This window comes from Amia ocellicauda, chromosome 12 (assembly GCF_036373705.1).
Source record: "Amia ocellicauda isolate fAmiCal2 chromosome 12, fAmiCal2.hap1, whole genome shotgun sequence".
NCBI lineage: Eukaryota > Metazoa > Chordata > Actinopteri > Amiiformes > Amiidae > Amia > Amia ocellicauda.
In genome coordinates, this window is record NC_089861.1 from 30,670,335 (window position 1) to 30,685,088 (window position 14,754).

The following is a 14,754-nucleotide window of genomic DNA, read 5'->3' on the forward strand; positions in this document are numbered from 1 at the left end:
ATGATGGATGTAACCCTAACAAAATGGCTATCATCTTACCAGATGACCTATTACCTTATAAATGGCCAATATCAGCCAAGATGGCCGATATCAGCCAAGATGGCTGACAAGGGAGGGTCAAAGGGTAACCCTGGGGGGTGCTGGGAAGGAGAGAGAAGTTCCGGTTCAAAGGTGGGGGTAACCGGAAGGTGAGGTGTGCCTTCCGGTCTATGGTACGTAGGGAGGGCGGGACTTCCGGCAGTCAAAATAGTAAGTGATGCCGCCATCTTCACTACTGAGGACCCAGGTGCAGAACTTGTGGAGGTGGCAATTCAGGGCTAAGCAAGAACGTGGTCGAGGTCAAAAGGAGCGAGGAGACAAGGAACGAGGAGACAAGGCTTGGATTCGCAGGCAGAGCTGACAAGACCATGACAGTACCGCCCCCTCCACGATCGGCGCAGCCGAAACGGGCCTGACACAATGGGGACGGCCACGGGGCCGAGGAGCAGGCGTAGAAGGAGTGGCAGGAGGAAGGTCGGGAGGGCTAGGAGGCGGCCGCAAGGCAGGGTCGGGAGGTCTGGGAGGTGACCACAGGACAGAGGCAGGGTCGGGAGGTCTGGAAGACGGCCACAGGACAGGGACTGGGTCGGGAGGTTCTGGAGGTGGCCACGGGATAGGGACTCAGTCGGGGGGTCTGGGGGACAGCCACGGGACAGAGGCAAGGTCAGGAGGTTCTGGAGGCGGCCACAGGACAGAGGTAAGGCAAGCCTCGGGAGGTGGAGCTGTGGGAGGCGGAGTCCTGGAAGCCTTGTGGGGCGCAGCCGTGGAAGGCGAAGCTTCAGGAGGCGGAGCCGTGGAGGCCTCGGGAGGCGGAGCCTTGGCAGGCGAAGCCCCAACAAGTGGAGCCCTAGAAGCCTCTAGAGGATGAGCCATGGAAGGCGAAACCTCAAGAGGCGGAGTTTTGGAAGCCTCAAGAGGCGGAGCCGTGGGAGCCTCGGGAGGCAGAGCTGTGGGAGGCGGAGTCCTGGAAGCCTCGGGAGCCATGGAAGGCGCCGGGACAGGCGAGGGCGGAGCCGGCAACCCAGGTGCCGGGACGGGTGAGGGTGGCAATGCAGAAGCAAGAACTTGGGCGGGGCAGCGGTGGAGGCGGCGGCCACCGCTGGGCACTCGGGCTGGGCGGCGGCGGAGACCGGGGGCCGGGACCGGGACCTCTGGTTCGGCGGCGGGAACGGCTGGGATCTGGGTCAAAACCGGGGCTGTGAACTCTGGCTGGGGTGCTGGAACCGCACACGGAAAGGGCACTGTGGGGGTGTCGAGTTCCTCTTCATCTGCTCCCACAGTGAAATCTGAGCCATTCAACATGAGTGCAAAGTTAATAAAAGTTTCCAGGGTCCAGTCACATTTGCCACTAGGTAGCAAGCATGATATAGTCTCGTCCAGTCCGAAACAAAAATGTCCTTAAGAGCAACGTCATCAAAGTTTACTTGACTGGCCAGGGTGCCGAATTCCACAACATACATACAATGTATGTTGAAGAGGAGAACTGCTGGGTCCATGTTGAAGATGGTGAAGTCTTTTGTCATGGTCTCAAGGACCGCAGGGCACGGGAAAAGAGGACCCAGGTGCAGAACTTGTGGAGGTGGCAATTCAGGGCTAAGCAAGGTCGAGGAAGGAGCGAGGAGACAAGGCTTGGATTCACAGGCAGAGCTGACGAGACTTCGCCCCAAGTGAGGGCAGTGAGGGGTTTAAGAAGAGGAGCAGGAACTGGGAAGGCAGGTGCAGGGCCAATGGAAGCAGAGGTATGGAACAAACGTGCACATGGTTGAGAAGAATGTAAATGGAAGGACAGATAGAAGAAAGCAGTGAGGGGAGAGAAAAGGCAGGGAAACAGTGGCCTCTAGAGGTGATAGAGGGTACAGACTAGGAACCATGACACCACCCACCCATGCTGACCCCTGTCCACTGCCGAAAGCGCCTACAATGGGCACGTAAGCATCAGAACTGGAACACGGAGCAATGGAGGAAGGTGTCCTGGTCTGATGAATCACGAGTTCAAGGTGAGGCTCAATCCAATCGAGCATCTGTGGGATGTGCTGGACAAACAAGCCCAATCCATGGAGGCCCCACCTCGCAACTTACAGGACTTAAAGGATCTGCTGCTAACGTCTTGGTGCCAGATACCACAGCACACCTTCAGAGGTCTAGTGGAGTCCATGCCTCGATGGGTCAGGGCTGTTTTGGTGGCAAAAGGGGGACCTACACAATATTAGGCAGGTGGTCATAATGTTATGTTTTTTTTTTTGCCAGTCCGCCCCTCAATGGTCTGAACTGATTGGCTGAAAACTCCAGTCAGGCCGCTGTGTTGATGTATGATAGAAAGCAAGAGAGTGTACGTCACCAAACATTAGTCCCTCTGCTGCACTGTAATGCAGTGATTTTAATGTTTTTTCATTTACTTTAGCATTATCATTCTCAAACTTAATGATGAAATATGATTCATGCATTTTACTCCACTGTAGCAATACTATAATGATGTATTCATTGTATGATGCACTTATTCTTTAATGTTGTGACATGCTTTGGAAAGGTGTTCCACTTTATTGATTATTCATACACACATGATGGAGCTAGTGAAGTGCTATTACTATTGCTTTTTTATATTTTTTAAGTAAACGTACAATAATCTGTGAGCAAAACTGGAACCTGCATATTTATAATATTTTGTGATGAGAATTGTGTGTTGCTGAGTGTCACTTGTATGTGAGTAAAGTTTTTGCTACTGCTGTATTATTTCAATATTGACTGATGTTCATTAATGGTGTGTTATTATTATTATTATTATTATTATTATTATTATTATTATTCATAATACTACAACTACTACAAATAATAATAATAATAATAATAATAATAATAATAATAATAATAATAATAATAATAATGGTAATGATAATCGAATGTTTCAGTCTTCATTGTACAACACACGTTGTACTTCCTTTCTTTCCCCTCCTCCATCCCTTCCTCCCCTCCCTCGCTCTATCTATCACTATTCCTCTCGCTGTCGGCGCAGAAGCAGCTCTCTCAGACATGCCGGCGCGCACTGCGGGCTCAGCCCTGCTCCGCGCTGCGGTCCTGGCGACACTGTGTGTGCGCTGCGAGGCCAGCAGCAGATGTTTCGACGAGGACACTTTCTGGAGTTCAGGCGAGCAGCAGTGCACCTCCTGCGGAGACCAGTACGATATACAGCCAGGTATGACACTGCCGACCGCACGACTGAGCTCCAGTGCCGGCCGCACACCCGCCGTTAGTTATGACCAATGAAGGGCATGTGGCACAAGAATACGCGCGGTGGACTAGCTTTTCTTTATCTTCCTTAAATCGACGCTTATTTCATTTACGTTTTAGTGCCACGCGTTTGAAACGAAAATGGACTGACCAGTACGGGCTGTTCTGAAACACAAAGACACACATTTGCCCCTTAAAGAGTGCGCAAAGCGGCAGTGTGCTGTCCACGCCGAGAGGCGCGCGTAGGAAGGGGAATAGGAACTGCGTGTACTTCCCCAAGTGTGAAAAAGGTCGAGGCTGAACCGCTTTTCTTAGGGGGGAGGGAAGAGAGAGGAAACTGATGCAGAAAATGAAGTAATAACCCCCCAGTTGCAGACAGTGTGTCACTGGGTCTGTGTGTGTGCGCCCTGCCCGTCCAGTGTGTCACTGGGTCTGTTTGTGTGTGTGCGCCCTACCCGTCAAGTGTGTCACTAGGTCTGTGTGTGTGCACCCTACCCGTCAAGTGTGTCACTGCGTCTATCTGTCTGTGTGTGTGCGCCCTGCCCGTCCAATGTGTCGCTGGGTCTGTGTGTGTGCGCCCTAAACGTCAAGTGTGTCACTGGGTCTGTGTGTGTGCGCCCTGTCCGTCCAGTGTGTCACTGGGTCTGTGTGTGTGCGCCCTACCCGTCAAGTGTGTCACTGGGTCTGTGTGTGTGCGTCCTGCCCGTCCAGTGTGTCACTGGGTCTGTCTGTCTGTGTGCGCCCTGCCCGTCCAGTGTGTCACTAGGTCTGTGTGTGTGCACCCTACCCGTCAAGTGTGTCACTGGGTCTATCTGTCTGTGTGCGCCCTGCCCGTCCAATGTGTCGCTGGGTCTGTGTGTGTGCGCCCTAAACGTCAAGTGTGTCACTGGGTCTGTGTGTGTGCGCCCTGTCCGTCCAGTGTGTCACTGGGTCTGTGTGTGTGCGCCCTGTCCGTCCAGTGTGTCACTGGGTCTGTGTGTGTGCGCCTAAACGTCAAGTGTGTCACTGGGTCTGTGTATGTGCGCCCTGCCCGTCCAGTGTGTCACTGGGTCTGTCTGTCTGTGTGCGCCCTGCCCGTCCAGTGTGTCACTGGGTCTGTGTGTGTGCGCCCTACCCGTCAAGTGTGTCACTGGGTCTATCTGTCTGTGTGTGTCCTGCCCGTCCAATGTGTCGCTGGGTCTGTGTGTGTGCGCCCTAAACGTCAAGTGTGTCACTGGGTCTGTGTGTGTGCGCCCTGTCCGTCCAGTGTGTCACTGGGTCTGTGTGTGTGCGCCCTGCCCGTCCAGTGTGTCACTGGGTCTGTCTGTCTGTGTGTGTCCTGCCCGTCCAATGTGTCGCTGGGTCTGTGTGTGTGCGCCCTAAACGTCAAGTGTGTCACTGGGTCTGTGTGTGTGCGCCCTGTCCGTCCAGTGTGTCACTGGGTCTATCTGTCTGTGTGTGTCCTGCCCGTCCAATGTGTCGCTGGGTCTGTGTGTGTGCGCCCTAAACGTCAAGTGTGTCACTGGGTCTGTGTGTGTGCGACCTGTCCGTCCAGTGTGTCACTGGGGCTGTGTGTGTGCGCCCTGCCCGTCCAGTGTGTCACTGGGTCTGTCTGTCTGTGTGCGCCCTGCCCGTCCAGTGTGTCACTGGGTCTGTGTGTGTGCGCCCTACCCGTCAAGTGTGTCACTGGGTCTATCTGTCTGTGTGTGTGCGCTCTGCCCGTCCAATGTGTCGCTGGGTCTGTGTGTGTGCGCCCTGTCCGTCCAGTGTGTCACTGGGTCTGTGTGTGTGCGCCCTACCCGTCAAGTGTGTCACTGGGTCTATCTGTCTGTGTGTGTGCGCTCTGCCCGTCCAATGTGTCGCTGGGTCTGTGTGTGTGCGCCCTGTCCGTCCAGTGTGTCACTGGGTCTGTGTGTGTGCGCCCTGTCCGTCCAGTGTGTCACTGGGTCTGTGTGTGTGCGCCCTGTCCGTCCAGTGTGTCGCTGGATCTGTCTGTCTGTGTGTGTGCGTCCTGCTGCAAACGCAGCCCCAGCTCTCTGAAAACCCATCTAACCCCTAAATGTGTTCACCAGACTACCGATTTGTTTGGATGTAACCCGCAAGAAAGCCTGTGTGCGCCCCAGTCCGCATTTCCGGATTATACAGTAGATGTTTCATATTATTCATACAATTAATACAATTGCTGTGGCAACGTTGTGTGTAGTTGGGTTGATGTTTTGGTTGGTTAATCCACGTCTATATATAGATACGTGTAAACCGTGAAACGAGTCTCTTCGGAGGTAGACGTGTTGTTTGGGGTTCATCTTACATCAGGACTCCTTGACACAATTTATTGTTCCTGGCACTTTTGTTTATTTCTCTTATAAGTCGAGTTGCAGTTACAAGTACGATGACGAGTACAACAGTGTAGCGCCACTACTCCTCTCTATCCAGAACACAAAGACGTGCGTCACTGTAACCTGTCCGGCTTTACAACATGCAACTGAAATAATATGTTTTTGGGGGAACAACATAACACATAGCGATTTCTCCCTGCTATAAAGTAAAATAATGTATACGGTGTTTCTAATTTCTTTTACGATACCTTTTCATAGATTTTTATATTTTTCAATAATAAACTAATGTCACAGTCTTCCCCCACTTTATTTAAATAAATCATACAGTATTTCTAATGTTTGTTACATTTTTTTAAATATATATATATACTTAGATTTTCCAAATAATAAACTAATGTTGCAGTAATTAAATCACAATGGATGTATGTCAGTACAATAGGAACTTTCTTTTTTTTAAGAATGACAAATTAAAAGCCATTACTGTATTGAACTGTAATGTAACATGAAAACAGGTATGTACTATGAAAGAACAAAATCTTTAAACTTGTCAGGTTTCATAACTTTACGACCACTATGAGTACATCCAGCATGTAATGCCACAGGAGTCTGGGGTCGCTGAGGTAAGAGAACAGACATAGTCTCTGGGTGCACCGTGACTTGGGCATCCCGAAGGCTGGAAGAATGGGTGACACCTGGGCATGGCTCAAGTGCTAGAGCAGGTTGTGGAACAACACCTGGAACAGGTAGCATATCCCTCTGGACAGGAGCTGTGGAAGAAAGAAGAGAGAGAGATGGCATCGAGTGATGCCTGGAGCTCGCTGGAACTGGAAGTTGGTAAGGGACGTCTCCAGACAAAGCCGTCTGTGTTGCTGGTGGACTGACAGGTGCATCATCAGGATCTCTAAACAGCTGATCTCATCTGATCTCTAAACAGATGAGCAGGTAAGTCAGACCAAGGACCTTTGTATGCCTTCAGCCGATTGTAATGTACAATCCATGATTTGGATCGTGGATCTTTTGGGTCAGTGATTTCATAGGTCACGCCAGGACAACCATCTTTATCCACCCTCTTCAGAACTCTATACGGCCCTTTCCATCTAGGAGCAAGTTTATTCCTTTGATTGGCAGGATCATCAAGGAAAACAAGATCACGTTCAGCATAGGGATTAAAAGCAAGCTTTTGATCATAGTGAGTCTTTTGCAGTAGTTTAGATTCTTTCGACTGCTCAGCGGCCATGTCAAAAGCATGTGACAGGCGGTTAAGGACATCCTGGGCATAAGCAGCAGGTGTGCCCGGAGTTGCTTGAGTAGTGAATGGACTGCAGTTCAACAAAACGTCCACAGGCAGATGAGGTTCCCGACCATGAGCAAGGAAAAATGGAGTATATCCAGTACTGGAATGTACACTTGAATTGTACGCAAGTTCCACCTGTGAGAGGTATTTGTCCCATTCTCCTCCATTTTGGTAGATGTATTTAGCTAATTGGTCTTTTAATGTCCGGTTCAGTCTTTCTACCATGCCATCTGATAGGGCATTGTATGGAGATGTTCGTGTCTTCTCAATTCCCAACTTGCTACACAGCTGCCTCACCAGATCAGACTCAAACTGTCTGCCCTGGTCAGTGTGGATGGACTCAGGTATGCCATGTTGACGAATGAAGTCTTCAAACAAGCATTGAGCTACACTTGTTGCACGCTGATCTTTTAAAGGAAAGAGATTCACATAGCGTGTAAAATAATCCATTACAACAAGAACATACCTGTTGCCTTGTGAAGTGACTGGTAGCTTGGTGAGGTCAGCAGCAATTTTCTGGAATGGACGATCCACCACAATAGGTTGTAAAGGAGCTCTAGCTTTTGGTGTTGGAGCACTGCGAGTCTGACATGTTAAACACTCTGTACAGAACTTGTAAATTTCACGTGACATGTAAGGCCAATAGCAGATTTTTCTGGCTCTCTGCAAAGTTCGTTCAGTCCCTAAATGTCCACTGAAGACATTTCCATGCAGGTATTTGAGGGCTGTCTGAATGAGGGATTCAGGAAGGACCAATTGGTAAGTATAGGCTTTCTGCAGAAAGGTTTTAATTTTTCGACAGAGGATCCCATTTTCCGAAGTCAGGCGAGGAAACTCATACCAGAGCTTTTTCAGAGCTGACGGGGAGTTTTTGATTCATCGTGCAGTAGGTCTTCGGTTATCCATTTCTTTCCATTTCATCACAGTTCTCAGAATGACATCCGCTTGTTGTTTCTGCTTCAGTTCATCAATGTTTATTGCTAAATCTTCACAGGTTTGTCTTACAGGAACAGTTTGTTCAGGCTGTAGTTCAGAAGATCAACTGTTTTGCATGTCAGTAGATGACGTACCTTTCTGTTTCTGAGAGGTGACAAGTAAACACTGCACTCCCTTACTACTCTGAGAAGTGTCCGGTCTTCTGGATAAAGCATCAGCGTTGGCATGCTGTGCTCCTTCCCTGTGAATAATTACACAGTTATACACATCCAATTCTAGAATCCAACGTCCTCTTCTTCCTGTGGGATCACCATCAGCTGGACTTTTCTTCAGACTCAGCAATGGTTTGTGGTCTGTGACAATTTTAAATGGGGTGCCATACAGAAAGTGCCTAAAGTGCCGCACAGACCATATTATTGCCCAGAAGGAGTGAAGGTGTGGCTCGCGTATGCAATCACTCTTTCTTTTCTGTCTTGAACCTGAGCGAGCACAGAGCCAATTGCATTCTGAGAAGCATCGGTGTAGAGTAAGAATGGTAGAGAAAAATCTGGATAGGCCACTACTGGATGTTCAGTTAGAGCACACTTCAGAGAGTAAAAGGCATCTTCACAGTCAGGCGTCCATTGAAAAACAACTCCCTTCTGAGTGAGCAAATGCAGTGGTGCAGCTTTTTGGGCAAAGTTTTTAACAAATCGTCTGTAATAGGAACAGAGACCCACAAAAGCTCTCACCTCAGTAGGTGTTCTTGGTGTTGGCCAATCTTTCACTTTGTCCAGCTTCCTGGAATCTGGTCTGAGACCACCCTTGGTGATTACATGTCCCAGAAAAGAGACTTCATCCCATGCAAGTTGATATTTACTGGCCTTCAGCTTTAGTCCTGCCTTTCGAAATCGAAGAAAGACATCTTCCAAACTCTGCAGATGTTCAGGAAAGGTTTTGCTAAAAACCAAAACATCATCCAAATAGATGAGGCAGATCTTCCAGTGTAGACCATGAAGCACAAGCTCCATTAAATGTTGGATGGTAGGTGGTGCATTGGTCAGTGCCATTGGCATGACCTTAAAATGGTATAAGCCGCGGCCAGTGGTAAATGCGGTCTTCTCCCGGTCTTCTGATTCCAGCTGAACCTGCCAATAACCACTTGACAGGTCCATGGTACTAAACCAGCATGCCCCTGTCAGGCTGTCCAAAGCTTCAGAAATCCGTGGTAAGGGATGCGAGTCCCGTATGGTGACAGTGTTTAATTTTCTGAAGTCAATGCAAAATCTGTAGCTGCCGTCCTTTTTCTTGACTAAAACAACAGGTGAAGCCCAAGGGCTGCAGCTCTCCTCAATGATGTCATTGGCCAGCAACTGCTGAACTTGTTTTTCTATTTCCTGCTTCAAAGCTGGAGAAGTCCTGTAAGCATGTTGGCGGATCGGTAGGGCATCTCCAGTTCGAATGTGGTGCTTTACAGAATCTGTGCAGCCATAGTCATGTTCATGTGAACTAAACACATCACAATACTTGAAAAGTAAGTTCTCCAGCTGGTCCTTTTGTGGATCACTAAATTTAGACTGACTGAAGTCCACTTTGGGTAACTTTGTGCCTTCTGTCTGGCTGATATTGTGCACAGTAGCCTCAATAACCTGGAAGTCTTCACCTCCCTGATTTATCAGAGAGTAAAAATGTCCCAGTGGTGTGTTACTTGGGACATGGCAGTCGTCATTGGTAGGATTCATGACATGAACGGTTGTTAATCCTTTCTTCACTGGAGACATTGTTCTGGCAACAAACAGACCTGGGTAGTTGCATGCTTCAGGTTCCAGCATTCCTAAGTAATTTGGAATTGAGATTTGATTTTCTGTAAATGGCTGCAACTTTGCCATGATATTCATCTCAGTCATTGCAGGAATGCAGATTGGCGCAAATGTCACAGCATTGCAACAAAGGGGTGTGATTTGCTTAGAAAACAACAGTGGGACTTTCCAGTTCCACAACTGTAGTTGTCCTTGTACATCAATCAATGCATGGTGTTTCTGCAGAAAATACCATCCGAGTATGACAGCTTGGCTGGAATTTCTTATCACTTGAACATCATGATGAAAAACCTCCTCTCCAAGTCTAAAACTAATGGTTAGTGTTCCAAGAGTATCAAGAGAAACATCTCTTTGTGATCTAGAGGAAGAATTATACCCATCAGGGGATGCTTGTCTTGATGCACGATATTTTTCTCTGCCACGGTCTTGTTTAATCCATTCTGGAGAAGGCTGACAGTCCTTTTTCCCCTCTTTGAACTGGCTGTGCCCATGTTTGAGATTTTCTTGCTGTTGCTTCAACTGGCTCACCTCTACTCTGAGTGCTTTAACATCTGCAGTTAAATCTGCAATAGCTTGTAGTAATTTGGAGGATTCCTCTGACGTAGATGTAATGGACTTGCTTGACACCATAGCTGTTAGGATATTTCCAGATTTACATATAGATGGTTGTTCCAGAACCTTCTCATTTATTGTGCTGGAGAAATGTGAAGAAGCAGTTCTTAATGCTTCCTGAGCCCACTCCCACTTGCAAGCAATTTTTAGGGCTTCCTCCAATCTACTTGTACCATGCTCATAACACTTTGCCTGCAGCACTGGGTCTAAACCAGCAACAAAACGTCTAAAACGCTCAATTTCAATAGCTGGCTGTCCGTAATTGGGAAACGCCTCTTGCACAAGTCTGCTTACTTCGGCTGCATAAACTTCTAATGCTTCTTTAGGCTGCCGGGGTATTGCATTAACAAAAGTTTGAAAATGCAGTAGGTATTCTTTTCTTCCAAAGATTTCTTTTAAATTCTCTACTGTTTTAGCATAGTCTTTTTGTATTTCAGAGGGTAAAGAAACCCAGTATGACAGTGCATCACCACTTAAACTTGTTGGTAAAATTGTTGCAAGATCCTGGTGCTGTGTGTTTGTGCAGGCTTTTACAGCCAATTCCAGATGCGTGTTCCACAGAGAAAAACTTTCTTTATCCTTCCCATCTCCGTGAAAGCAAGGAGGCAGCTCAACACGATAATGTATTACTCTGGTCGTATTCGTGGGTCTTTCTGCATTAATCGGTTCATTTTTGGCTTCATTTTCATTTGCTGTGTCTACAATAATCTCTGGGTCGGATTTTCCATGTTTTTTTTTTTTTAATTTTATTATACTTAGCTATTTGCGGTTAACTGACTTGACGTAGCTATTTATTACTTTCGTAAGTTTTTTTTTTAAATCTTATTTTCGTTTTTAACTGTACAGTTCACTCACCACCGACGTGGTTTTGTCTCAGTCACCCGCAAGCACAGCTCACTGCATCAGGCCTCGGTAGAGAAAAAACAAAACCAAACAATATCCCTCGCTGCCGCCAGTCTGTAAACCGTGAAATGAGTCTCTTCGGAGGTAGACATGTTGTTTGGGGTTCAGCTTATATCAGGACTCCTTGACACAATTTATTGTTCCTGGCACTTTTGTTTATTTCTCTTATAAGCCGAGTTGCAGTTACAAGTACAATGCCGAGTACAACAGTGTAGCACCACTACTCCTCTCAATCCACCATACAAAGATGTGCGTCACTCTAACCTGTCCGGCACAACATGCAACTGAAATAATATGTTCTTGGGGGAACAACATAACACATAGCAATTTCTCCCTGCTATAAAGTAAAATAATGTATACGGTGTTTCTAATTTCTTTTACGATACCTTTTCATAGATTTTTATATTTTTCAATAATAAACTAATGTCACACGCACACAGACACACACATTTAAAAGATGCTTCAATTAACTTTGTTTCTCTTTATTTAAGGGTAAATTTGCACATTTTCTGAACTTGTAACTGAAAATACACGCATGACAAAAGTTTGTGTATTGGGCGAAAAAAATACATTGTTTGAAGGGATACTGTGTTTATCTACACTTTTCACGACGTGTATTCAACCTGGAAACAACGTACATTTCGACGTCCATAAATAATTACCAAGCGCAGGCTGAATAATTGTATTCTTGTTGATCCAAGTAGCAACTAGATTTGATTTCAGACACGAATTTACGTCGAGTGCCCACTGGGCTACAGTGTAAAATAAAAAAATAAAAACATGACAATTTACGGTGATTTACTGTAAGAAATACAGACGTTTCAAGTATATTTAAACAAAACAATCCTGATGTTTTTACAGAATAAATCTGGTAGCTGTGGTTGCCAGAATCATTCCATAAAAAATACATTTTTTTAAAGTGACATTTTAAACCAGTAAATCCAACATCCCTTTTCTAGTGAATTAGCAGATCCACGCTGTTATTAAACTAGTTCTCTAAAAGTATTTTTGCTCAGGTGTTCTCCTGGTGTACCTGTCCCCTGAGTGTGAGTAGGATGCAGATGGACTACGAGAATATCTTGAACTGCAGTGCTGATCAGGGTGAGATGAGTGATAGCGATTGCTAGGACTGTTAGTTCTTGAATAGTAACGGTTGCTTGGTGATGGAGACCGCCTTTCATATTTTTGCCTATGTAGGGAATGATGTCCGGGTCTTGGTCCAGGAGACATGTTTCTGTAACTGTGCTCTCCATATAAAGGCGAAGAAACATCTCTTTGTGATCTAGAGGAAGAATTATACCCATCAGGGGATGCTTGTCTTGATGCACGATATTTTTCTCTGCCACGGTCTTGTTTCATCCATTCTGGAGAAGGCTGACGGTCCTTTTTCCCCTCTTTGAACTGGCTGTGCCCATGTTTGAGATTTTCTTGCTGTTGCTTCAACTGGCTCACCTCTACTCTGAGTGCTTTAACATCTGCAGTTAAATCTGCAATAGCTTGTAGTAATTTGGAGGATTCCTTTGTTTGAAGGGATACTGTGTTTATCTACACTTTTCACTACGTGTATTCAACCTGGAAACAACGTACATTTCGACGTCCATAAATAATTACCAAGCGCAGGCTGAATAATTGTATTCTTGTTGATCCAAGTAGCAACTAGATTTGATTTCAGACACGAATTTACGTCGAGTGCCCGCTGGGCTACAGTGTAAAATAAAAAAATAAAAACATGACAATTTACGGTGATTTACTGTAAGAAATACAGACGTTTCAAGTATATTTAAACAAAACAATCCTGATGTTTTTACAGAATAAATCTGGTAGCTGTGGTTGCCAGAATCATTCCATAAAAAATACATTTTTTTAAAGTGACATTTTAAACCAGTAAATCCAACATCCCTTTTCTAGTGAATTAGCAGATCCACGCTGTTATTAAACTAGTTCTCTAAAAGTATTTTTGCTCAGTGAAAATAGAAACTGTTTCTATACAAAAACAAGTATTTACAAGTTGCCACAGAGAGAGACAGGAGAGTACAGATGAGAGGTAGCTATCTTGTTCTTTGACTAGTTTCAGAATAGTCTTAGCATTGCTCATTTTGTTTTAAGTTTGCCTTAAATTGACGTTAGCATTGTCTTTAGTTTGCCTAAATTGAAGTCAATTCAGTTCAGCTGCTGAGTTGGTGAAAGTAAACTGGTTGTAGAAGGGAGTTTCTGTCTAGGACTAGCAGGAATTCTGTTGCAGGAGGAGCCAGGTGGGGCCAGTTAGGTGTGAATTCGGGGTAGGTAGACAAAAGCTACTTAAAGCAGCTGTTGAGAAAGAGCTGTGCTGTTTCTCGCTGACAAAAGTTAGGCAGTTGACTAGCAGCAGAAACCAAGAGAAGTATAAAGAAACAAACAAAAAAAAGTAACATTTAGAAGCATGTGGCCACTACAGTGTCAGGTTTGCAGAATGATTGCCTTCCTGGATTAACTCATCCAAGAAGGCTTAATTTGTGAACGTTGTCGGCAGGTTGAAATCCTAGAGATCAAGGTTCGTGATCTTGAGGCTCAGCTTGTCGATCTGCGCTGTATTAGGGATATAGAAGAATTGGTCAAACAGCCCATGAGAGAGATGGTGTGCACGCCAATACCTAGGAGAGTTGAGACCGTAGAGCAGGACAGCGTAGAGAACTGCTGGGTTACAGTAGGTCATAACTGCAGAAAAGGGCGTGCACAACCCCTAGAGACATCCCAAGAGCTTGAATTCCCCAACAGGTTCCAACTGCTGGACACCGAGTTAGACAGTGACAGCTCAGAGGGTGATGGGGGGGCAGTTGAGCACCAGAGCACCATGGTGCCCACTCCCCCCCAGAAGAAGGAGGTAGTTATAGTAGGAGACTCAATTCTTAGAGGTGTAGATCACACAGTGTGGTCTAGTGACAAGGAGACCCGCATGGTATCTTGCCTGCCTGGTGCTCAGGTTGAAGATCTCCCTAAACTAGTAGACGGGCTACTGGCCAAAGCCGGGGGGAATCCACTGGTCATGGTCCACATTGGAACCAATGACATAGGAAAAGGTAGGACAGAGGTTCTGCAAGACAAATTTAAAGAGTTAGGAACAAAACTAAAGAGCAGAACCTCCACGGTAGTTTTCTCTGAAATACTTCCGGTACCACGTGCCAGGCCAGGGAGACAGGCAGAGATTAGAAAGTTTAACACGTTTATGGAGCATTGGTCTTTCTTCTGGGATAGATGGGACCTGTACAAACCGGACGGTCTACATCTAAACAGAAGGGGGGCTAATGCATTTGGAGAGCGTATGTGCAGTGAAATTGAGAATCATTTAAACTAGGAACCAGGGGGGCAGGGAGCTCTGACAATGGGAGATGTTCCACTAAGGAAAGAAAACCAAGGGAAACTGCTAGTAGGAAAGTCCTGAAATGGCTGTACCTCAATGCCAGGAGTATAAGGAACAAGATGTTAGACTTGGAAGCCACAGTGCTGGCGTGTGACTATGATGTTGTAGGAGTGACAGAAACATGGCTTACAGAAAATGATGGGGATGAATACAAGTTAGAAGGATACACACAGTTTAGGAGAGACAGGCAAAATCGAGGAGGGGGTGGGGTAGCATTATATGTGAAAAATGACA

General features: G+C 46.4%; 1 protein-coding gene across 3 annotated transcripts in view; it reads left to right on the top strand.

Moving 5' to 3' along the window:
• Window positions 1–3,041: 3,041 nt before the first annotated feature.
• The window catches only part of igflr1 (IGF-like family receptor 1), a 35,196-nt gene continuing 23,483 nt past the window's right edge, over window positions 3,042–14,754 (top strand). For all 3 annotated transcript variants that reach the window (XM_066719286.1, XM_066719288.1, XM_066719287.1), the window contains exon 1: window positions 3,042–3,229. In XM_066719286.1, the coding sequence (XP_066575383.1) occupies window positions 3,067–3,229 (163 nt within the window). In that variant the 5' untranslated portion in view covers window positions 3,042–3,066. The remainder of the gene's footprint in view (window positions 3,230–14,754) is intronic.